Genomic DNA, 27,252 nt, shown 5'->3' with positions numbered 1-27,252 from the left:
AAATGATCCACATTATGTGTACTATATAATAAATATCTGTTAATGTGTTAAACATTTTTCTTCACTTACATAACCATCAGTTCTACATTCCAAGTTAGCTCCGTTCTTTACACATAATTCTACCTCTTTTATATTCCCATTCTCTGCAGCTGTGAGAAGTTTCTGTAAGCAAAACAAATCTTTTACATTTTCCTCTAGAACATACAAATGTATCATAAATGTAATAATTGAATTTAACAAGCTACATTTTTACAGTTTCAACAGTTTATACCAAAAACAGTGATTACCAAGAAGGAGTGAAATTGTTGTGTATAATTTCAGAGGTTTTTTTTAGAAAAGTCTGTAGACAATTGTATTATGCATCAGTTTTGAGATCAGCCTAAGTTTTTGTTGAGGTTTGTGTTGCTCTGTCTTTAGTTTTCTATGTAATGTTTTGAATATAAAAAGAAGATGTGGTATGATTGCCAAAGGGACAATTCTACAAAATATACCAAATGACACAGAAAATAACAACTTTAGGTCACTGTAAAGCCTTCAACAATGATCAAAGCCCATATGGCATAAGTCAGCTATAAAAGGCCCTGAAATGACTAATGTAGACTTGAATTTTGATTGTTTTTCATTTTTTTCTATGGCGTTGTCAGATTCTCTTCGACTTAAAGAGTTGTTAATGTCCTACAATATCTTACGTTTCTTTTTTTTTGTCTCCTGGAATTTTGTATATTGAAATTCTGTTCACTGTAGTCATTTTGATTTCTCCTGTTCTCCCCCTGAGAAAACTGCACGCCTGTATCTTTATAACATAGGTCACATGACATAAGTCACATGACACTGACTGACTCTGAGAATATTACACACCTGTATCTTAATGTACATTTTATAGACAACATAAGTCACATGACATAGGTCACATGACACTGACTGACTCTGAGAATACTGCACGCCTGTATCGTATCTTTATGTACATTTTATAGACAACATAAGTCACATGACATAGGTCACATGACACTGACTGACTCTGAGAATACTGCACACCTGTATCTTTATGTACAGTTTGTAGACAACATAGATCACATGACATACATTTTATAGGTCACATGACACTGACTGACTCTGAGAATACTACACACCTGTATCTTTATGTACAGTTTAAAGACAACATGGGACAGATGACATAGGTCACATGACACTGACTTTTAAGAAGAAAAACTTACCTTATCCCAACTTGCCATTATATCCTGTAAAAGAAAATGAAATCATTGTATATTTATTAAAATAAGGAGATATGATTACCAATGAGACAACTATCCACTTAAGTTCAAATGAAGTGGATGTAAGCAATTATAGGCATCGGTACGGCCTTCAACAATAAGAACAAGAGGCTGTCAAGTGACAGCAAACTGGTTTTTCCTGTATACAATGTAGGTCGAACCCTGAACAGTTGAACAAGTATGGACACAACATTTAAGCTTAAGACAGCTCTGAATTTGGATTCTGATTGAATATTTATAATATATTATTTTCTAATTAAGAGGGAATGCCACGAACCATCAAGTTTCCTCCCTAAAATTTATTGAAAGTACATTTTTAATTAATAATGAAAATGATATTTGCAAATCTGAAACACAAACAGGATCATGTAAAAAAATAAACATTAACACACACAGCAAAAATGAATTACCACATAACAACTGTGACATCTACCTTCATAACACACATGACTTTAAAAAAAAGTCAAAAAGAAATTTTGATGTTATCATTACTCAGGTCAGCAACACTACCTTATATGGAAATGCATGAATTAGCATACTTATGTTCTCGCACGTGTAATTGTTTATTTACGTGTGACGCAATTTATTGTTACCTGGTTTTTTTACCAATCCACTAAATGAGCAACAATGCATTATGGACTCCTACGTGTTTACAATCAACCAATAACACGTGCTACTTACTTAAATACAACACATTTTGTCGTGCAATACGGGATTAACAATTTCGCTTAGTTTTTCATTTTTTGTATCCACATTTATATTTCGTGATATAAAGTATTCGTTCCATGCTCAGATTAATGAAGAGTTCTTTCTATGCGAAGAAAAAGTGTGTGATTTACCAGATATATAGCTATTCACGTGTTTGATGATGACATGCAGAATTCATGTATTCGTCCACCAGACAGCAACGAAACAACAGTGAAAAACACAATTACACATCAGACAAACATATAGGTGTAAAGTTACCCGTAGATTACAGCCGATGCTAATATTCATGAGTGCAGAAACTTTCGTATAGATAGTTAAAGAGAAATGTCATTGAATGTGTGATCCATGAATTTTGTGTTCATACAAAAGACGAAGACTAAGAGTTTGTCAAGTATCTGATGGGGTCAATAAACTTTTTGAGTTTAAAAATATATATTGCACCTACTTTTATGTTTAAAAAGTAATTTAAATCGAGGACAAAATGTGTTTATTTATTTGTCTTTAAGAGACAATAGCGTATAATCATCAATCGTGGCCATTAATAGCCGACTATACGGTATGGGGTTTTCTAATTGTTGAAGGCGTTACAGTTGCCTATCATTACCTACATCCACTTTATTTGTGCTTAAGTGGATAGTTGTCCCATTTGGAAATCATACTCCATCTCCTTATTTTTGTATATAAACATCCCTCAGAAGTTCGGGTTTCCATTATAAAGTATTTACATACATGACAGTGTTTACAAAAGTATTGATTTTTGACATATTTCAGTATTTGGCACTTTCAAACTGTTCCCTTTGCTCTGACGGTAGTGGAAAACAACTGTTGTTTCATATGGTTTTCGTCTTTGCTAAGATTTTTTTTCAAATGCAAATGGAGATATTAGATTTTTTTTAAATTTTTAACGGACTCGGACTCGAACATTTGTCAATCTTAATAAAATCATTAATGATGTTATCCATGTTTATGTTCGACAACGTGGGAAATTTGATATGTTTTGTGAAAATTGCACCGTTACACCTAAACCTACTATATTTCTTTTATGCATTGGATATACAAATTTCTAATTTTGTATATAAAATAAGGCCGTTTTTTTTTATGTTATTCTACACAAATAATTTTTGGTCACTTTAGAGCTTACTTTTCAGCAACGAACCTATGATTGATTACTTTACTAGATTGTGTATTGAATGGAAAGATGTCTCAATTGGCACTCATACATCATCGTCGTATTTCTAACTTAATAGGTAATATTGCACCCACTATGATCCAGGGGATTTATATAATCGGAGATATTGCACAGAACAGCAGCCGAACGATAAAAATACCTATGACGGACTCTGCTGTTGTCTGTTCTATAGTCGGGTTGTTGTCTCTTTGACACATTCCCAATTTCCATTCTCAATTTTATGCATCGAGTGATGAAACTATACAAAATATGTTAAGCTATTACCGTCCGAGCTTTAATAACACTTATTTTTAGCATACTGAATATTATGATGTTCAGATCCTGATATAAAGTTTACACATCCAGTACATATAGAAGTGTTTCTGTGCCAGTTTTTGTGTTTTTCGAGGCAGAAATGTTTTTGAAATGACATTAAATATGTTTTAAAGAGATTACAAAATTTTCATACTTGACAGTACTTAATCATTTCATATGAAATTTCACGGTTTCACGTCGTGAAATTATTGCACAGGTAAATGAGGTACAATGCATAACAATCATGACAATGGAAAACAAGAATGTGTCCATCGCACTATCATTTTCTGTGTTCAGTGGACCGTGAAAATTGGGGTCAGAACTTTAATTTGGAATTAAAATTAGAAATATCATGTCATAGGGAACAGGTGTACTAAGTTTCAAATTGATGTAACTTTAACTTCATCAAAAACTACCTTGACCAAAAACTTTAACCTGAATTTTGCACTATCATTTTCTATGTTCAGTGGACCATGTAATTGGGGTCAAAACTATAATTTGGCATTAAATTAGAAAGATCATATCATGGGGAACATGTGTACTAAGTTTCAAATTGATTGGACTTCAACTTCATCAAAAACTACCTCGACCAAAAACTTTAACCTGAAGCGGGACGAACGGACGCACAGACGGACAGACGAACGGAAGCACAGACCAGAAAACATAATGCCCCTCTACTATCGTAGGTGGGGCATAAAAACCTGTTTAACTACTTTTACAAGGCGAGAAAGAAAGTGGAACAGTGAAGCTCGTAAGCAATACTTTTTCAATCTGAGCATGCAAACTGAAGATTATGTGATTTTAAAGAAACGTGTTAAAGTAAAGTCCCTTACTTATTACAATACAATTAAATACCCAAAGTGAAATCTGTTGGTACGAGTTCTACAACTGTCAATATGGGATTACATGTGGGTCTTCGTCAAACTGTTATTGCAACTTCAGCATGTTATTGTTAAGTCTGTCTGCAAGGCCTTAATGCCACTTTAAATTCATACCCCTTTTGCCACCAGTCAATCAGAATCTGAAAAAAAGTTTTAAAATTTAAAACATGTAAACAGATTAAACAGAATAGAGAATGGAAACAAGGAATGTGTCAAAGAGACAACCAAAACCAGAGAGCAGAGACAGCCAAAGGCCAACAATGGGTCATCAACACAGCGAGAAAATTCCGCACCCAGAGGCACACTTGATCTGGCCCCTAAAGGCTAAACAATAATGATTACAAGTTCAGCAAAGTAAAGGCAAATATGTTTGTTATTTGTAAAATAAATCATAACTATTTTAATTTTTAGCGGGCTCTAGGGAACTCTTGAAACTTTGCGCAGAAACTAAATGCATAGCCATGATAACTAATTTTTGAATTAAATTAATACATTTTTCATTAACATGATTGACATGTAAATCAATGAGACAAGGCTTTTAAGGGATAAACTGAGCTGTTATATCACAAGGCTTATAGTTATTAAAGCATGTACATTGTGTAACTTACTATATGAAATGTATGAGACACTTGGGAATTACTGGGAAGCTTGCGCAGAACCTCATTACATGCTCTGATCATTATTTCTTACAATAAATTAAAATACATTGTAATTAAGCATGTGTGTAAGGGTTTATTTTTTCCTCTGTGATATTCTATACTGAAGATACTTTGTCCCGGTCATTTTTTTTCAGGCATGGCATTTCACAGAACGGCATGGCATTTCACAGAACCGTGTGAAATAGAGTCCCATTAACTACTATGTAAGTTACTCACAATCAATATATACCTGACTATAACTATAAATGTTTCACAAGGGTTGAACAAATTTGCATAATTTATCAAAGGGAGGTAATTATGAGCAATTTATATTTTAAAGAGATTAATTTAATATATTTCTGAATCTATTTCATAGTGAATTTTTTTTCCTTGAATCTTATTTTTTATATATTCATTTATAAAATAAGATGTCTAACAACTTGATTTAATAAGACAGATAACATTTCAAAGGTAAATACTATCCAGTTGTTAAACATGCTTTTGTTCCAATATATTGTTATGCTATGATTTATCTGATTTCCATATAATCAACAACTACATCTCTGTCCCCAGACAAAACTATTTATATAGTTGAAAATATCATCATAATCAAATTCTTCTATTGCTGTTAACAGTAGTAATGCAACTATATTTCTACCTTACTTTTAAATTCATATTTGTACTGAGATCTGAAAACAACTCACTTTTACATGTATTTCACTAACCTTATTTAATCATGATATTATTTTCACAATTATGATCTTTGAAATTACTTCTGGTTTTCTTCCCTATGTTTCATGATAATTTTCTTTTTAAAAGGATGATATTGACTTGAATATTTCAGGAAATTTTTTCAATGATAATTTGTGAAATTATTTCCCATTATAATACATTTTTTTTAACTATTTCGTTTTCATTCAAATACACTATTATTATTTCATAGTATTTTTAAAGGATAAGTTTTTTCTAATAACTATTCAATAAGTTAACTACCCAGATAGAATTTCACGGCAAAGGAAAAAATATCCCAGGGAAATATTTTCCTCTGGATAAAAAAATAACAACAACTACTGTGACATTTTTTTCCTCCGGGTCAAATTTCACCCGGATATAATTTGGCATTACATGTATATGTCTAAACAAATGCTTTGGAGTTAAAAGAGAAGCTGTAATAACACCCTTTAGTTATTACAGACATACATGTACTTTTTCTGTAATAACAAAGGTGTACTATGCATGATTGGAAAACTATGAACTGTTATATCTTTCTATAGTTGAGTATACATAAAGAAAATAGTAATATCAATAGAAATTGTATACATTTAAATTAAACTAATGATGTATATATGTATATTGTTCCTTTGAAACATGTACATGTAGCATACATATGTTATCACAGTTCTTTGATTTTTTAGTCCACAATAACAAATATATGTTATTTTTCTGTAATAACTCTATAAAGTTATATCCTTGACTGACTGAACCATGAAAATGAGGTCAACGTCGGGTGACAGCTGCCAGTTGGACATGTACATCTTATAATGATTCCATATACAAATAAATTGGGAATGTTTCCATGGGCATGATGGGACACAGAAGTTGCCCCCGCTTGCATATCATATAAAGTTATAAAGGGACATAACTGAAGAACGGTAAAGGTCACTATAAAAATTTGGTTGAGGCTAACTTAAGTCAGAGAACGGAAACGAAAAATTCAGCACCTTTACCATTTGTAAAGGGGCATAACTCTAGAACGGTTTAAGTGAAGCACCAAAATTCAAACTTGATCTGTCCTTTGTGGAAATAAGAATTGTGTATAAGTTTCATAACATTTGGTTGAGGCAAACTAAAGTTAGAGAACGGATACCAACTTTGGGACGCACGGACATATGTAGGGAGAGACGGATGCACAGACCAACAAGGGCATAAATATAGTAGACCTATTAAATACAGTATTTGAGATATGATAGATAGTTTATTCTCATAAAACCATGAAGTACATAGGTTACAGAGAAGTTAAAAACATGCATATGGACTCGACCCATACAAATTTAACCTTGCATGTTCACTGATCCATGAATAGAAAACTGTCTGACGGGCACTAGGACCCTGCAAGGTACGCACATACCAAATATAGTTATCCAACTACTCATAATAAGAGAGAAATTAAGAATACTAATAATCTTAATTGTTTTTTCAAGTTGTCACTGAACCATGAAAATGAGGTCAAGGAAAATGGACATATGACAGACAGAAACTTCATAACATAAGGCATCTATATCCAAAGTACGAAGTATGAAGGATCCAGGTCTTCTACCTTCTGAAATATTGTGCTTTTAAGACGTCTGTTTACGATGAATCTGAATGTCTAAGGGACATAACTAAGTATTTTTTTTTACCTATACAAGTAAATAAAATTCACTTGTATAAGGCAGCAACCATTTGATTTTCTGGGGGGGGGCTATGGTTTTTTTTTCTGGACAAATTTTTTTTTCGCCTGCGGGCTGCGGCGAAAAACAATATATTTTTTTCGCGACAAGTTGAAAACAATTTTTTTCTTTAAATTTTAGCATTACATATAGTGGCAGCTGAGGGTGAAACAAACATTTTTTTTTTCTCAGAATCAAAAACAAATTATTTTTTCTCTCCAAAAACTGGAAACAAACTTTTTTTTCCAAAAAAAAAATAGACCCCCCCACCCAGAAAATCAAATGGTTGCTGCCTAAGTATCCTACAAATTTACTTATATAAGTATATTTTGTTTTACTTCTTCAAGTAAATAAAAAGTACTTGTACAAGTAGTACCCCTGACTGTACGTTAAACAGGGAATTATTTGTACAGATTCTCATCGAACTATTTTCAACAAATTCGGCATGGTCATCATATGATTTGCTTTATATACAATAGTGAATACAGAGTTTATTCTGTGTATTGGATATTGTCAAAATGGCCATATCCAACCCGCCACTGTAAGGATTAGGTGGGCAACCCTGCCTTAACCAATGAATGGTAGACAAACCAAGAGAGAGTCCAGGAGAAGGGAAATCATTTGACAAAGACACACGCGGGACAAGAATGTCACACCATGTCTTAGATATATGATTTTGTATTAGTGTTATAGGCTTTGAGCTAGCTGTCAATACCAGAGAATACTCTCAAATCTGTACAATGTGTTTTTGTTGTTGTGAGGGATTTGTAAATACGCTGTCAAGTCCGGTATGTTTATATATATAAGTGTTAAAAGTTTGTTTGCTTTGTATCGATCTGATGAGTTAAGCCCTTTTCAACTAATTTCTAACCCCGCTGGCCACATTTGTAATTTGCCTGTCCCAAGTCACTGTCAGTAGCTGGTAGTTTAGTGGTTGTCGTTGGTTCATGTCTGTCATATTTGTTTTTCGTAAATAGTTTTGTTGTAATCAGGTATTTCATCAGTCCTGCCTCTCCCCCAACCATTATAAAAGAGGCATGTTTTTCTAGATTTTAAAATAAGCTCGGGATATAAAATCGGTACCCCTACAAATATGTTTAGTGTCATCTCTCAGACTATGTCTGATCGATCGTTATTGGAAGTGCTGTGTACTGTCTCTGTATTTCTTAGATTCACATTCCCTAACATGATATTCATAAAATCGCACGGGTTGGCATGGTTGGTGTCTTGGTAGAATCTCGAATTGCTCATCTTTTTGGAGGACATATTTCGTCCTATTTGTCATCTTATTTTTAAGGACCTGGGTTTGTATTTGTCTCTTTGTTTTTCTCATTTTGACTGACGGTACATAAGTCGCTAATTTCCGCGACCAAATTAATTAAAACAAGAAGTAATTGTAACAGGATGCTGTTACGAAGTCTCCCAAACAAAGTTCCCATAATTTGCCATTCCCATGGTCACATATTCATTTGATTTGTTTTATTGTCCCTAAAAGAATATATATGGCTTAGGGGTTGGGATCCTTTGATCGTTTACAATTTATCAAACATGAGGGGGTGGGGGTGACCCCACGGACTTCACCTATATTTCATTTAATTTGTTTAATTGTCCCTTACAACAATATATATGGTTTAGGGGTGGGGATCTTGACCTTTTACAATTTATCAAACATGAGGGGGTGGGGTTGACCCCCATGGACTTCCCAGGGGTTAAAAATTTTTGTTACAGCTAACTAGCCCAGGACTTATTGGCAGCAGGATTTTACTAGCCCTGTTGGAAGAACTGCTAGTCCATCAAAACTGACCTGCTAGCCCTAGCTATATATAGTATGCCTTAAAAATCAAGAGTTTGCTGCATAATACAAAATGGGTATCCTTTGTTTTGAAGGAGACATTATACACTGTATTTAAAAAAAATTGTTGATCTGTAATTTATTCTTTTGGTGCTTAATCTAACTTACTCAGGAGCCTGTAATTCAGTGGTTGTCGTTTGTTTATGTGTTTATACATATTTGTTTTTCATTCATTTTTTTACATAAATGAGGCCGTTAGTTTTCTCGTTTGAATTGTTTTACATTGTCATGATTGTCTAATCGGGGCCTTTTATAGCTGACTGTGTGGTATGGGCTTTGCTCATTGTTGAAGGCCGTACGGTGACCTATAGTTGTTAATGTTTGTGTCATTTTGGTCTTTTGTGGATAGTTGTCTCATTGGCAATCATACCACATCTTCTTTTTTATATTAGTTATTCCCACATTCAAAGCAGACTTTTTATTTGCGTGCTTGGGGCAACTAACGGCAATATTCACAGAGCATTGTCTGTTTTTTTCCTCAGCAACAGCCAAAATTTGCCAGGGGAATCATTGTGTCCCAGTTCTGCCAACTTTTCAGGAAGTGAATGTGTGATTTTTTGGCCAAATTGTAAAGATCAAAGAGAAAAAACAATAGATCAAAGGAAAATGCCGCCAAATAAGCATGAACATGTGTGAGTCTCGCGCTAAAGACTTGGCAGCCCCTCTGTCCTGGACACTATAAATTTTTTTCCGCGACTTTTCCCTGTCATATTTAGCATTTTTGGGGGATGAATTTTCAGCCTCGTTACTCCTTCCATCTACCGTTTTTCGTTTTGAAACTGACGAAGTTCCTGGGGTTCCCGTACTAAAATATTAAAAAATATTTTGTTGCATGGTTTCGTGCTAAAGAGCTGTTCAACAAGACAGGTCAATACCAATCAATACCTGATACCCCCAAATACCGTTAATTGAAAATCTTGGCACGATAAGCAATGTACAATACCCCAAGCCATGTTATGAGAAATCGATATTTAAAGTACGAGAATTGCAATCAACACATGATACCAGGCCATCAGACATGCCAGAGTTATTTGTTCTATTTTTAAAATATGTACAACCCAGTTCAAATTCTTGAAATCCCAGATGATTTAATTGATTCGAATTGGCTAACATATATCTATAGAATAGTGATGAAGGGATTTTTCACTTTCTATTTTGGAAACGTCAAGAATGTTTGGTACTGGTCCATCGGGCATATCGGATTACACATTTTAATTGCCCGAGGCGTAAATGATCTCGTCCTGGGCGTCGGGCTAGTGGATTTTTTAACCCCTGCTTCCCCTATATTTCATTTGATGTGTTTTATTGTCCCATACAAGAATATATATGGTTTAGAGGTGGAGATCTTGACCGTTTACAAGTTTGCAAATAAGAGGGGGTGGGGGTGACCCCCCAGGGACTGCCCTTTTATTTCATTTGACTTGTTTTATCAGGGATGATTCCACTATATAGTTTAGGGCCGCTTTTTTGCGGCCCTAAAATCAGCCAGCGGCCCCATAAAAATATTTGTGAATATAAATTCCCAATTCATGAAAATAAAATAAAAATCGGTATTTTTCGGAAAAGTTTAGCACTTTTTTCGTTATAGGTTGAAAAATATAGGCAAAGTATAGATGTTTATGAAGTGTCCTATATTTTGACTTTAGCGGACGATTTGATTATGTCATAGATATCTATGATTATGTCAACATGTGGTAAACAATTTTAGCATCAGGATTCAATTGATTAAAATGTTATGGGATTATTTGATCTCGTAAAAGTAGATCGCCTAGCAGGTTGATCAAAAACATGTTTGTCAAAATTGGTGTGAAAGCAGACCTCCGCTAAGTGCAAATTCAATTTTTGGTATAATATTGATGAATCCATTTTAATGGGCGCCGATCTCGTAAAAGCAGATCGCCCAGAAGAGCTGCATGGTTATATAATTTGATGAAAATAAATTATTTTATATTTTGCTCTATATCAACAAAAGACAAAAGTTTGAGCGTTTTTGAAAAATTATGTTGATGGTTAGACCATTCATGTAATAAGATATCACCATTTACAGCAGATTTCAGCGAGTATGAAGCTACAGGTAGATTCTTTGGTTAGCTTCCTTGTTTGCTCAACCATGAAGTGATTATTACCTTAAAATTGGGAGGAGCATAGTACCAATTTAGCATCCAATGAAAACACTCGTATAAATGGCCTGTTTATAATGTGTATGTTTCATACAAACAGTTTACTTAATAAACAACTTTGCAAATTAAATTTCATTTCTTATAGTTTTTGATTGAATAAAAAAAATTCTTTGTATTAAAATAAAGTAAAAAACGGAGTTACGGTTTATGTTTTGTTCAAGGATGATCCTAAAATCAAGTTTATAAATTTAGATATTGGTTTAAACATGACCAATTCAAGTACACCGCTCGACTTTTGTGACTTAGCATGATTTAAAAAAAAAAAAAGATTGTTTAGGTTTGTAAACAATAAACACTAGCACATCATATACAAAATCAAGTGAGAAATCTATTCTTAAAATTTTAAAACAAAAATATCTGTGGATTTTCTACAAAAAACTTGGTTTATTTGCCAAAAAAAAAATCCTGTCTAACTTTGAAATGCAATGAAACAATAAATAATAATGCTTGCTCGAAGTTTCTTCTTTGTATATGTACAAACTATGATTCATTAACTTTGCTGTTTTTATATTATTGCAGTTTGAAAAATTTGAAATTCTAAGGCAGAAGGTGTCATAAACCGTATATTTACGCAGTGAATGTACTATAGTAAAGTACATAGGCATAACTGGATTTATAACATGTATAAATGGACTGAGTGATTGATTGAAATAAAATTGGCAAATCAAACACACCTACAGCATGCTTGTGAAAAAGATTATAATTATCAATAAATTTTAAATTTAGATTGAAAACTTATTTTTAAACTGTCTTGTAAAACTAGTTTTACAATGTTTCTATTCTGTCACTAGTTCTGATTGGTTCTCTATTAAACTATTGACTCCACCCATAGGCTTGTTTACCTTACCTAATAATGATTTCATGGTTGAGCTAGCAAGGAAGCTAACCAAAGAATCTACACGAAGCTTCATACTCGTTGGAATTTGCTGTAATATGGAACTGTTTCAAAAGTTATGAAAATTATTCTTTCTTCTTCTTTAGAATACCATCAACTTTTTGAGAATTACTTTCCGGCGCATGCATAAATCGTTTTAAGTTAAGTTCAAATATTCTTTTACTTATTAATGAAATCTACAATTTTTCCAAATAATTTTAAAGTTCACTGGTCAATTGCTTTAAATATCTTATCTATTAAGTATATAAACTTTTGTAATTGTCTTTCTGAATACGACAATGGACCAGTTCAATATGAAATCCATTTTAATCAAGGTAAACTTATAAAGATGACCTGATGAAAAATACCAAATGGATGATTTTTTTTCATTGGTTTATATGGCAAGCCATTTTGCTATTTAATTTAATTTTAAGATATCTTATACACTTTATAAGATATCTTGTATAGTTTATAAGATATTATATGAAATATCTAACATGTCTAACAGATTATATAAGATATCTTATAAAGTTTATTAAATTTACAAATTTTAAAATAATTTCATAAAATATAAGAGATCCTGTATCTAATAATTTATATAACATATCTTATAGATTATATAAGATATCTTATAAACTATATGAGATATCTTCTAGACTATATAATATATTTTATAAACTACATGTATTGTTTATAAGATATCTTTAAACGTATATGAGATATCTTATAAAATATATAGTTTAAAAGATATCTTATATAATTTTATTTATAAGATATCCCATAAACTATATAAGATATCTTAAAGATATCTCAAAACTTACATACTAAAACTGACTTCTGGTTTATTTGTAGTTTTCCCAATTTCTATATATAAATTGCGTAAAAAAATTCCCAAAAGTGGCCAGGGTCCTTTTTCCCAAAATACCCAGATAAACCCCTGTCAGTATACATACTAAAACTGACTTCTGGTTTATTTGTAGTTTTCCCAACTTCTATATAAATCGCGTAAAAAAAATCCCAAAAGTGGCCAGGGTCCTTTTTCCAAAAATACCCAGATAAACCCCTGAAAAGCTATCTTATAAATTTTATAGTTAGTTTTCTCGTTTGAATTGTTTAACATTGTCTTATCGGGGTCTTTTATAGCCGACTATGCGGTATGGGCTTTGCTAATTATTGAAGGCCGTACGGTGACCTATAGTTGTTAATGTTTGGGTCATTTTGGTCTTTTGTGGATAGTTGTCTCATTGGCAATCATACCACATCTTCTTTTTAAATATAAGATATCTTATAAACTATCTTATAAACTTGATAAGATATCTTAAATATATCTTATCAACTATATAAGATAGCTATTAAAGATATCTTAATAACTTTTGGAGATATCTTATCAATTATATAAGATATATTATAAAATATATAGTTTATAAGATATCTTTAGGCCACACCAAATTAATTAATAGTTCTTTGAGATTTTACCCAAAAAAAATGGAGCGAGCGAGTGAAATTTAAATTTATATTTTTAAATTCTTCGCCTCAAATTTTTAAGAAATATGGAGCGAGCGATATATTTTTTCTCTCAATTTTTATATCTTTTACCTAAAAGAAGCAACTGAATTTTCAACTCACTTAATTGAAAGGGGACATAATTTGATATAATTAAATTATCTCCCTTTTTATATGTATTTCAACTTTCTGCATTCTTTTTCATTTTGTTTTGTTGTTTGTATAATTAACACTGCACAAATATACACTTTTGAACATATTTTTGTATGCATGAACTTTACATGGCTATCTGCTTTTAATATGCACTGCTTTCATCTGTAGTATATGTACCTTCTGGTCCTTAGACACCCTCTGTAGTATGCTAGCTAGCTTCTTGTAACATAACTGCATGGTGTGTGTTTTGTGTTTATGCATATGGATCACTAACCAGTCAATCCAAGCACAGTGGAAACTGGGGGTTCTAGCTAGTGCTACTTTACAATTAAATATCAGAAAATAAATTACACCAAAACATACCAACATGGAAATACCTACATAACCTACATTTATAAGCCTATGTTATAACTAAGATTTCAACCAGATGCATCATGGAGTCTATAATCCTTAAATAGAAATGCATTTTTTTTCATTTACAAAACATCCTGTGTTAAACAAGTTAACTTTCAATTTCACCCATCTTTAAAAATGGTATAAAATATCAAATTTTATCATTTTGTCAGTACCTTGTATTATTATAAAAAGGTACATATAAAAATGGAACAATATGGGGTATTTTAAAGTTTGAGAACTGCACAACATCCACCAGGAAAAATAACAATTGCAGAGGTCTCCACAAGGCCGTTAACAACTGTTTTGGTGTCTATCTTTTCATATCAAAAGAAATGTATCAATGAAATATCAGTAGGGGTATTTACAGGGCCAACAAAAGGCTTAATTTCTACTCCATGTACAACAATTTTAAACATTTATTTGCCCTGTAGCATCCAATTTGATCTTGGAATATGCAACCAAACGAATCACATATAGACAACCACTACAAATGACAATCTGTGCCTGGTTTGATCACAAATAATTAGTTGTTCTCCAGTTTTTCTATTTTTTTCCATGGTCCATGATCAGAATCAAAAATATGCTTGACAAATGACAAACACTGCATATTTTCAAACGCTTAATTGATAAAGATTTTTTTTTTAATACCGGAATCGAGTTCGTTGAAAATGCGGATTTATTTTCGACGTGCGGGAATTTTATTTTTAATTTTATTTTTTGGTTTTGGCAGGTGAGGTGCGGGAAATTTATTTTTATTTTTTTATTTCAATTTTGGCAATTAAGATGCGGGTTTTCCAAAGAACTACTAATTAATTTGGTGTGGCCTTAATATATAATTTTCTTTATAAGATATCTTATATTATTTTCTTTACATGATATCTTATATAATTTTCTTTATAAGATAACATATATAATTTTCTTTATAAGATATCCCATAAACTATGTAAGATATCTTAGAAACTATATGAGATGTCTTATCAACTATATAAGGTGTCTTATAAACTATAAAAGATATCTTGTAAATTATAAAAGATATCTTGTAAATTATAAAAGATATTTATAAGATATCTCATATACTTTATGAGATCTCTAATAAACTTATGAGATATTTTATATAATATACATGATATATAAGATATCTCATATAATATATAAGACATCTTATGTAAATGAAACTATAGAAGATATCTTATATATTACATGAGATATCTTGACCTTTTATAGCTGACTATGCGGTATGGGCTTTGCTCATTGTTGAAGGCCGTACGGTGACCTATAGTTGTTAATGTTTTTGGTCTTTTGTGGATAGTTGTCTCATTGGCAATCATACCACATCTTCTTTTTTATATTTGATTAAATAGTAAAACGGCTTGCCATAGATTCGTGTTAGCTGGTATATATGTTTATGCCTAGGTTACTTCGAAGTAAAGCGTAAAAAGAATGAATATAATAGCCTTTCAAGACGTCATAATTATTTGGAATAGTGCATCATGTGCAATGGTATTCATGTAATACAACTTCCCTGGTCTCAATCCAATAACTTTCCAGTAATCTGGTGATCATATCTATGAAATCAGAATCATATATATCATAATCATTAGCCCATCCATAATTATTCAAAATGTTACAACTTCTTAAATCAGTGTAGAGGTTAAACTTAATATACATTTTCCATTTTTACAGGAAAATGATATGATTTTGTCTTAGATTTTATGCATAAAAAATTCCCAATTGGGATAAAAATTCCCAATTTGATGTTCAAGGAACCCATTTGAAAATACCTGGAATCATCCCTGTTTATTGTCCCATACAAGAATATATATGGTTAACAGGTTTAGGGGTGGGGATCTTGACCGTTTACAAGTTAATAACACATTCTCAAATTGAAGGGGGTGGGGATGACCCCCAGGGACTTCCCTTTTATTTCATTTGATTTTTTTTATTGTCCCATACAAGAATATATATGGTTTAGGGGTGGGGATCTTGACCGTTTACAAGTTAATAGCACATTCTTAAATTGAAGGGGGTGGGGATGACCCCCAGAGACTTCCCTTTAATTTCATTTGATGTGTTTTACTGTCCAATACAAGAAAATATATGTTTTAGGGGTGGGGATCTCAACCGTTTACAAGATAATAGCACATTCTCAAATTGAAGGGGGTGGGGGTGACCCCCAGGGACTCACCCTTTATTTCATTTGATTTATTTTATTGTCCTGTGATCATTTCTGAAGACTATGTGTGTCTATCACTTACAGTTTTCAAGTTATAGTCATTTAAAAATTAAAAAAAAAAAAATCCCATAGGGTTCTAAAGTAAACCCTTCCCTTCTTTATGCCCCCCAAAATGCCCCTTAATAAACCCCAATGCACAAACGAAAGATTGATGGCTCCCCTAAACAAGTTAGTCTAACATTTTACGAAACCCTAAGTAAATCTGACAAGCCGTTTTGGAGAACCGCTGCCGCTACGGCATTGGCTGGTAATTAAAATTGCTTTCAGACTTTTAAAATTCTTCTCTATAAGCCAACAGAATCCAACTAAAAAAAAATTAAATTGAGCTTCGGGCTTGTGGACTCTCAAGTTAATTGTGAAGGCTGCATTGGTTTCCTTAAGTCTGCATCAGTTCTAACTTTAAAATTTGTTAGTCGAAATGGACAGGAAGAGACTACAGAACAAAAATAAGATTTAATAGATGAAAACTCAGAATTTATCAGTAGGAAAAGGAGGGTTACATTAGTTTTTAGGTTTCTCTAACAAATTGCAGCACGAAGTGTTAAATCAATTACATGTCATTGGACTATTATACTAACGGGACTGGAAACTGATCGATCTGTTGAGATTTCAATGCCCCGATAGTCGGATTATAGATTTTTTGTTTTGATTGACAGCTTATCGTGTCACGTAGTAAATTAGCATTTGGTACATGTAAACAATAGAACTGTTAATATTGGTGGATTTGAAATAAAGAATAATTATTAAATCAATTAATTTATATGCGAAAAATAGATATTGTTTACGAAAAATTATCATTAGATAGTCAATATTTAACTTATAACATTATAAGTGTTGAAAATAAACCAGATATAGTCAAAAAGCCGACACTTTACTTGACCGCTAAGAAAACAACGTGTCAAAGGTTAAAAGATCATAAATAATCCTGATAAAAACAATAAGTGTGCAATAAAAACAATGTTGACAATTTCAGTTCCTAATTAATTCATATATAACAAACGCTACCCGGGTCTCATGAAAACATAGCCACGTACATTGTTTTGAACTTTTGTGAACTTCGTGTTTACACCAAAATTTCAATATGGCGGTGCACGGTTGGGCCTACTTTTGTAGATCTAATTGTGGAACCTAGTGTACATATTTTTTACGAAGTCATATGCTAATGCCACTTGAAGACCATTACTACATGTACTAAGCTAAATTAAACCTGATTATAAAAATCATTGCACACATAAAAAGGAGTAGGCAATTTTAGAGGAATAGTATAAATTATTTCAGCCTTGTATGTGGGTTCTGGTTGTAATGAGAAAGAGATTTTTTTTCCACTTTTCACTCTATAAAGTCAAATGAAAGTGAAAACTTAAACTTTAAGATTATGTAATAAAATTCTACTGTTCGCGATAAAAATTTCACTGTTCGGGGGTATTGAAATTAGTGGGGGTTATTATAAGAATGATACTTAAAGAAGTGATTTTTGGGAAGGAAATTGAGGTTTGATACTTAAACAAGTGATTTGTATGTCATTATCCTAGATTCAGTACAAGGTCATCACCTGAAATGACCTGGTCATCCTAGACTACACAGATGTTGGTTCTGATAAGTTTAGAAACATAATTAGTCCCTGGATCATTAGTATTCTACATTTAAAGTTACAATAAAATGAAATCACTTCTTCTAGTGATTAGTTTGTGCTACTTAAATAGGTGATTATTAAAGAAAGACAACTCTAACTTCCAACCTTGATGGAAATAATGTTACTTGAATCAGTGATTTAGAAAATCACTTGTTTTAAGTAAGTCCCCTGACTGATAAATAAAAATAAACAACAACCTTCTAACAATTATTCAACAGGACTAAAATACCTGTTGCACTGAAAAACAATGAAAATAATATAACATTATTTTTATTCGAGAAACAGAATAATTATGTCAGCTCACTGTAACTGGTAAATAACATCTTGTATGTATAAAAGTAAAGTAAATTCATATCTGTATATCAGTTACAATATTTATACCATGAAATCTGTAAACCAATCTCATTCAGGACTGATGTTCAAAATGCGAAATGTGAATAGCATTCGAAGTGAACTGCCGCTTCTGCATGGATTCCTATCTATGTTTTTAGTTGAACATGTTGAAAATACATATATTGATTGTTGTTAAACCACATTATTCAGTATCCTTTACTATCTTGTGTGCAGAGTTTGCGAAAAGTGTCAGTCCTCAGGATTTCGCCACCAAAATTTGGCATAGGACTGACACATTTTTAGTATTTTTCAATAGATTAATAGTGAGAACCAGCAGATTTTCTTCAAGGACCACCAGGGGAAAAAAGATTTCGCGAACTCTGCGTGTGCAATGGCAAGTGGTTGAACTATCTCTAAATCACAATAAACTGGCTGTATACATGCAAAAAAAAACTATCACCACTTATTTCCAATCAAAACTAAATCAAAAGTTGTACATGCAAGGGAAATAACTCTGTATACACAAAAAGGAGGGTTATTATAGGTACCAGTCTTGTATTACAACTCCAGTTTCCGGTGAATGTCAAAACATGGAGGGAAACAAAATAGTGCATTTTTTTCTGAATTTTTTTCTGAACTCAATTTTTTCTGTTTGATTATAGGTTTATGCTGAATTGAAACATATATATATATAGACTTTAAAAAAATCTTGCATCTTTTGGGGATATCAATTCAGGAAAGTGGAAGGATATCATGTTTACTGGAAGTGGTGCGGCCTAGTAAAAATAGCAAACAGAAAGTAGAAAAAAAATGTTTTGACTTCAGGATTGCGTAACTTTTTATTCTTCGTGGTAACTTTTTATTCTTCGTGGCAAGACCCCTTTTTTTTTGGATTAAATCACAATTTCACATTAGTACATACATGATATGAACATGAAATTTTTTTACTACAAATGTATGTAGCATTTTTTATTTTTTTATTTTCAAAGATCAGCTGTTTTGCATGTACAAGCCTTATGGAGCAGTCAATTACAAGACTGCAACCTGCATCTATAGGGTATTTTTTTCACTGCAAGGAAGTAGCTCATGTGGACTTTTGTGTGCCGAGAATGATAAAACATCATGATTTAAGAACTTTTTAAGAGAAAAAAATCATGGGGTATGAAGTTACACTGAAAAAACTGAAATTATGTAATAATTATGCTTTTTTATACTAGACACCATTCAAAAGTATTAATAGATATAAAGCACAACAGTTTGAGGCAAATTGAGATTTTGATGGTATTACATACATGATTTTCAATTAAAAAGAACATAGAAAGATTTTTTTCTCAATGAAATCTTTTTCTTATGATGAAAATTTTAGTTGCACAGTTTTATTGAAAATTAGAGCAAAGTTGGAGAGACAGCTACATACAAAAGTAATATTTTTCTTTATGGTTATTATTTTCATGGCTCAATTGTTGACATTTAGGTAGAATATGTATAAAATGAACTTTTGGTGAAAAGATTTTCACAAAATGTTCATTTTTCTTAAGTCTATAGACACATTTTACAAGATCTGACCTAATTATCATGTGCGCTGCCATTGATCTATCACGTGATGCTGCAGCCATAGCACTAATGATAGATAAGCACGTGCTTTAATCACAACAATATCGATCTTTTGTTTACATTTTGTTTCCCCCTATTTTCTTAATCGTTTTGTTATGGAGAGTGAAAATAAATACAAAACGGGTGGTGGGAACTCATGTTCAGTTCATGGTTGTTCCAATAATCGAAAAAAAATAACTTTATGGAAGAAATCAATGTGTGAATTACATGGTGAAATGCACGACCATTGTCCGTGTTTAATTCCTTACAGACCATCCAAAGAATTGATACGACTCGAGTGGATTAAAGCTTTAAATTGGAAAGATCTTCCAAAAAATATATATGTATGCTCTGAACATTTTATTGATGGAAAACCTACGGATAGAAATCCTTCTCCTAAGTTAAAGATGGGATATGAAAATAAGACAACTCCGGGTAGAAGAAAAATATTAAAACATCAATTGTCAGTGAAAAAAAGAAAACTAGAAACTGGTGATTCCGATTCCGATATGGAAATAACAGAATTGGACACTACCTTAGAAAGTGAGCCAGGTGCAAGTACGCCGTGCGAGAAATTACCCGAGGCTATTTGTAGTTTTAATGTTATAGAAGCTTCATCTACTGTTAGTACACAATATCTTGAATCGGACTTCTTACCGCAGAAAGTCGATCACACGTACGGGAAAAAATGGACCGATTTTCAGGCTAAATCCTCTCAAACAAATATAGTTTTAATGGAAGAAAAGGGAGTTCAAAGTAAATCTGACGGAGCAACTATGTCTGCTGATCAAAATTTAACCAGATGCTCCGCAGGCCGTAGCTTTATACGACCGCAGAGGTTGAACCCTGAACGGTTGGGGCAAGTATGGACACAACATTCAAGCTGGATTCAGCTCTAAATTTGGATTGTGATTAAATAGTTGACACAGCATAGGTTTCTGACACAGAATGAATGTGTTCTAATGAACTTAAAATTTTGGTTTTCTCTTAGAGCAATTTACTATGCTGTTGAATATTAATCCTCTCAAAAAAATGTTTGAAGAAATTTTCTTTTTATTTATGAAATTTCAAATGAGAAAATTGAACCCAATTTTTTTAATCACATCCCCCTTTCCCTTATTCCAAAACTAATCTCAATTTAAATTTCTAATGGAGTTTGCAACAATAACTACTCATTTAAATACATCATAAAATATTAAGATGTAAAAAAACTGCTTGTTATCACTGAATGGTAAAGATTATTTTAATTTATCAGTTGGTAGTAAAAAGTGAATATACATTGTATATTGTATATATAACAAAGATTTAAGTTGATTTTGGACAAAGAAAGATAACTTCAAATAAAAAAAATTCTTACAATTAGATATTTCTTGCTTACTATTCTGGACAAAGAAAGATAACTCTAATTAAAAAAAAAATTGCTATTTCACAATATTTTGCAATAAGATATTTCTTGCCATTGCGCAATACTGTGCAATTGAAAAGACTTGCTATTGCACAAACTTAATATAATAATTTTAGATCCTGATTTGGACCAACTTGAAAACTGGGACCATAATCAAAAATCTAAGTACATGTTTGGATTCAGCATATCAAAGAACCCCAAGATTTCAATTTTTGTTAAAATCAAACTAAGTTTAATTTTGGACCCTTTGGACTTTAATGTAGACCAATTTGAAAACAAGACCAAAAATGAGGAATCTACATACACAGTTAGATTTGGCATATCAAAGAACCCCATTTATTCAATTTTTGATGAAATCAAACAAAGTTTAATTTTGGACCCCGATTTAGACCAACTTGAAAACTGGGCCGATAATCAAGAATCTAAGTACATTTTTAGATTCAGCATATCAAAGAACCCAAACGATTAATTTTTTGTCAAAATCAAACGAAGTTTAATTTTGGACCCTTTGGACCTTAATGTAGACCAATTTGAAAAAGGGACAAAAGTTAAAAATCTACATACACAGTTAGATTCGGCATGTCAAAGAATCCCAATTATTCAATTTTGATGAAATCAAACAAAGCTTAATTTTGGACCCTTTGGGCCCCTTATTCCTAAACTGTTGGGACCAAAACTCCCAAAATCATAACCAACCTTCCTTTTATGGTCATAAACCTTGTGTTTAAATTTCATAGATTTCTATTTACTAACACTAAAGTTATTGTGCGAAAACCAAGAAAAATGCTTATCTGGGTCCCTTTTTGGCCCCTAATTCCTAAACTGTTGGAACCAAAACTCCCAAAATCAATCCCAACCTTTCTTTTGTGGTTATAAACCTTGTGTCACAATTTCAAAGATTTCTATTGACTTAAACTAAAGTTATAGTGCGAAAACCAAGAAAATGCTTATTTGGGCCCTTTTTGGCCCCTAATTCCTAAAATGTTGGGACCAAAACTCCCAAAATCAATACCAACCTTCCTTTTGTGGTCATAAACCTTGTGATAAAATTTTATAGATTTATATTCACTTTTACTAAAGTTAGAGTGCGAAAACTAAAAGTATTCGGACGACGACGACGACGACGACGACGACGACGACGACGACAACGACAACGACGACGCAGACGACGACGCCAACATGATAGCAATATACGACGAAAATTTTTTCAAAATTTGCGGTCGTATAAAAACGGACAATGACGCTTTATTGTATACAGGGGTCACAAAAGAAGTCTTTTTCACGCTGGTGAAATGTTTTATTCCTTTTAATACATTCAGTTTTCAATTAGAGGTGGCAGATCAATTACTCCTTGTGCTCATGAGACTTAAGTTAAATTTAATTTTTGACGGTCTATGCAGAAGATTTGGTATATCAAGTGGTTTAGCTTGCAAAATATTTAATTCATGGATTCCTGTGTTGGCAGATAAGTTAAAGTCCTTGATTGTTTGGCTCCCTAGAGAAGTAATAAGAGACTGTTGTCCCGAATCATTTAGGGAAAATTATCCCAGAACTACCTGTATCATTGACTGTGCTGAAACATTTATTCAGAGACCAACAAATTTAAGGAGTAGGGGTGAAACGTACAGCAATTACAAGTCCCATAATACAGCTAAATATTTAGTAGGGATATCCCCACATGGACAAATTATGTTCATATCCAAAGCTTTTGGTGGTCGTGCTAGTGATAAATTTATTGTAGAAAAAAGTGGATTCATGAATTACTTGCTTCCAGGCGATGAAATAATGGCAGATCGAGGCTTTACAATAGATGACTTATTGTTTCCATTGCGTGTTAAGCTGAACATTCCAGCGTTCACAAAAAACAAACCCCAGTTAAGTGCGGAAGATGTGACAACCACAAGAAGGATTGCCAGAGTACGGATACATGTTGAAAGGGTAATTCGACGATTGAAGGTCTTCAAAATTCTAAGTGGGACTGTGCCTGTATCAACCTTAAAACTGTTTCATGACATTTTGCTTGTATGCTCTGCTTTGGTTAATTTACGGTCAGATCTGATCAGAGATAAGTTCTAATGAAAGTAATGAGTGAAATTAGTTTGTTATTTTTTACCAGTTGGAATATACATTGTACATGTACATGTACATGATGTATATTTAAGGCATTTGGATAATGTAATTGATAAAAATGTTCATTGCATTATGATTGTATTATGTTTTTTGTTTAGCGTCCAGTGGCAAATAGTTTATGCATATTCAGGATGACATATTTCCCTCTAGACTTCTGTTGGTTATTTCATGAACTCTACCTTTTTGAATTTACCTTTGTCATGTTTGTGTTAGTTTCGGGTGAAATTTATTTTGTAATTTGGTGTCTGTCGCATTGATGTATAACATTGTCCAACTCATCTCCTCTTATTCATAATTTATAATAAAACTTTCATTGCAATACATCAATCAAAGAGTAAAACATCATTGGAGGTATTTAAATGAAAACATTAAACTTGGACACCTCTTCAGATCAATAGATGGTTTCATGATTAACCTTTTAAGATATTTTACTCTTTAACTGATGTAATGGGATGAAATTGTTAGTAACCTACAACCGACAAGCAGTTGAAATGTCCTTAAAAATAACACAGGTTTCTTTGTGATTAGCCAGACCACACAACTATGGGGATTATCCTTGTTAGACACACCATGGTATTTACTGTGTAAACATTGAAAATATTACTTAACACAGTAGAGCAATTAATTGACATATTTCTGATTGGACAATGTAAACAAACAAGTACAACTAAAGGCTCCCTGCTGTCATTATCTGAACCAAACTACATGTAGACACATACATGTACAATGTAATTGTGTAATTATCCTAAAAGAGGCAGAAAGACTGACCATACAATGAAAATAAAAGTACATGCATCAAGAGTTATGTTGAAAAATCACAACAATCAAGTCGTTTGAAGAATACACACACTGGCAATCATACCACATCTCACAAATAATATATATATATACAGGTACATGTATATATGTTTAGATAAACCAACAAACGAAACAATTATTTGAATGGATTTTTTTTTGTTAAAAACAAATAAAATAATTTTCAATACAAAATAAGCACATACATCGGTGTTCAATTATACATTATACATATCCTTCAAAATCTGACTGCTAAAATTAAGCAAATGTACACATGGTACATGTATTAATATATATTATCAAATATGCATAAACTTTACAAAAGCTTTGCTCATCATCAGACGGTCATCCTGGATCTCATTAACTAAACACGGAAGAAGTTTTTTTACATAAAAAGTTTTTAATCTGGTGATTTGGTTATTAACGTAAGTCTCGTTATACAGAATGTCAATATATTTATGTTCATCTACGCCCAGCCATACAAGCAACTTGCACTGTTTTAATCCCGTACAATACATAGTGAGCTGAACTTGTAGGTAAATTCCTCTGCTCCCTTTTTCCTTTACAACAAGATCTCCATTTTCATCTTTTCCGACATCATATAGTTGATCTAATGTTGACCAACTAGAAGAAGGCACTGGACACTTTATTTCTAGAAGAGTTTGTCCATCAAAAATTCCATCTGGACTTGCGGACAACCAGTTTTCCTGTTGTGACACACAAATGCCTTTCTCTTGGACTTGATGTCCGTTAGAGTTCAGATACACTTTTGCATCTATTTCTCCCTGCTGGCCATGTTTAGTGCATTTATTTCCAACAAATTTCGGGTGTAAATGTTCACGTATAAAGTTCGTGCTGTCTGTTGTTTCCTTAACCGGCACTTTGTGAGCACTGCTGGCAGTTATTCTTAACTTTCTACAGTCTTTCCATAATAAGCTTTTGGACTGAAGCGTTGTTTCAGTCTGTAATCTTTCTACTTGAGAATCCGTCAGTAACACATATTTAGAAAGAAACTGCACACATTTAGCACACGACGACAAATCATTATGTTCACCATGAACTTGTTCAATACTTTCTTGAGTACGAACTGACGGATTACTTTTAAAGCTTTTGTTCATGATTGTTCCTTTGATTTCAAATAAAGGTAGCATTGGTGAGGCATTGACGGCTTCTTTAAATTCCTCTTTAGAGACATAAAATGGTGTATCTCGTAGTCCAGGGACATTTTCATTACCCATCGTATTTTCACCAAGTTTGGGTTTTTTCAGCTGAATACTGACAAGGGGCTTTGGTTCAATGTTCCTGGTAGTTCCTCTATTCCACTTGGCAGTTTCGTCTGTGCAACTTACTCCAGTCATGCTATTTCTCACAGCATACTCGATCTTCCACAATAATGCTCCGACATGACTGCAGGAAAGTCCTAAACCAGCCATGCACGTACACCAGGCTTGTTCCACTGCACCTTCCCCTGTGCACATAACATAGGCATCATTAAGTCTACTCACAGACTGGGATGATCGTACACTTGCCTTCATAAATATTTTGTTATCTGTTGCATTGAAATGCAATATTTTATCTACATTTCCACTTTGAAAATAATAATAACTCTGTAAGCTCTTAAAGTTTTTCATTGTTTCCCCATCAACTGCCTTTGATCTTATCAAGTAATTATAAATGTCACCGTACATTAAATTTGGCCAACTCCTCATATCGTCATTCCAGTCCTTTATTTCTTTGAAAATAGCTGGCATTGAACTTTTAACACAATGTTTAACTTCAGAAGACATGATGAGGATTTTGTTTTTTCTTGAATTTTATTTCAAATTTTATATATGCATTGGTGGGTCAAGTACAGTCTAAAAACCATGATATAGTAGGCATGTATAAAGACCAGTATAGTCAAAAAAGAGAAAGGTATGGTCTTTCTTGTGTTCAGATAGTTGTATTGTAGCAAATTCTTCAATATGAAAAAGTTTTGGGTAGTTTTTCAATTTTGACCTAAACAAGAGGCCCACTTGGGTAGATTTCGATGAAAAAAGGGGGAGGGATAAACTATTGAATGAGATTTACAGATCATTTAGAAGACAGATGACTGATTTCCAAATTGTGCCTGTTTTCAGAAAGGGGTACTGCTTTAATAGTGGGGTTATTTTTATTAATACAGCCAAACAGTTCTTATAATGGCATTTTTTATGTTCAAATATGGCTACTTAATGAAACTAAGTAAATGATTTATTTTTTCAAGACATGTCATTATTGTTATAGGTACCAGTCTTGTACAAATGCATTACAACTCCAGTTTCCGATGCATGTCAAAACATGGAGGGAAACAAAATAGTGCATTTTTTTCTGAATTTTTTTCTGAACTCAATTTTTTCTGTTTGATTATACATGTTATAGGTTTATGCTGAATTGAAACATATATATATAGACTTTAAAAAAAATCTTGCATCTTTTGGGGATATCAATTCAGGAAAGTGGAAGGATATCATGTTTACTGGAAGTGGTGCGGCCTAGTAAAAATAGCAAACAGAAAGTAGAAAAAAAATGTTTTGACTTCAGGATTGCGTAACTTTTTATTCTTCGTGGCAAGACCCCCTTTTTTTGGATTAAATCACAATTTCACATTAGTACATACATGATATGAACATGAAATTTTTTTTCTATGTCATGTATGTAGCATTTTTTATTTTTTATTTTCAAAGATCAGCTGTTTTGCATGTAACGTGACGATACCCAAATTGCACATATTTTGACAGTTT

The 27,252-nt window shown here is 32.5% G+C and overlaps 2 protein-coding genes across 2 annotated transcripts in view; one reads left to right on the top strand and one right to left on the bottom strand.

Moving 5' to 3' along the window:
* The window catches only part of LOC134719215 (uncharacterized), a 347,702-nt gene that overhangs the window by 311,806 nt on the left and 8,644 nt on the right, over positions 1–27,252 (bottom strand). The window contains exons 2-4 of the mRNA XM_063582218.1: positions 4,318–4,483; positions 1,215–1,238; positions 70–162 (exon numbers count right to left, since the gene is read on the bottom strand). Coding sequence (XP_063438288.1) covers positions 70–162; positions 1,215–1,232 — 111 coding nt within the window. The 5' untranslated portion in view covers positions 1,233–1,238; positions 4,318–4,483. The remainder of the gene's footprint in view (positions 1–69; positions 163–1,214; positions 1,239–4,317; positions 4,484–27,252) is intronic.
* Positions 20,670–23,641, top strand: LOC134718388 (uncharacterized). The gene is made up of 2 exons (XM_063580887.1): positions 20,670–20,836; positions 22,885–23,641. Exons 1-2 carry the CDS (start codon positions 20,670–20,672, stop codon positions 23,639–23,641), a joined length of 924 nt encoding a protein of 307 aa, XP_063436957.1.

Source organism: Mytilus trossulus, chromosome 5, assembly GCF_036588685.1.
Source record: "Mytilus trossulus isolate FHL-02 chromosome 5, PNRI_Mtr1.1.1.hap1, whole genome shotgun sequence".
In the NCBI taxonomy this organism is placed as follows: domain Eukaryota; kingdom Metazoa; phylum Mollusca; class Bivalvia; order Mytilida; family Mytilidae; genus Mytilus; species Mytilus trossulus.
This window is presented reverse-complemented; position numbering and strand designations above follow the sequence as displayed.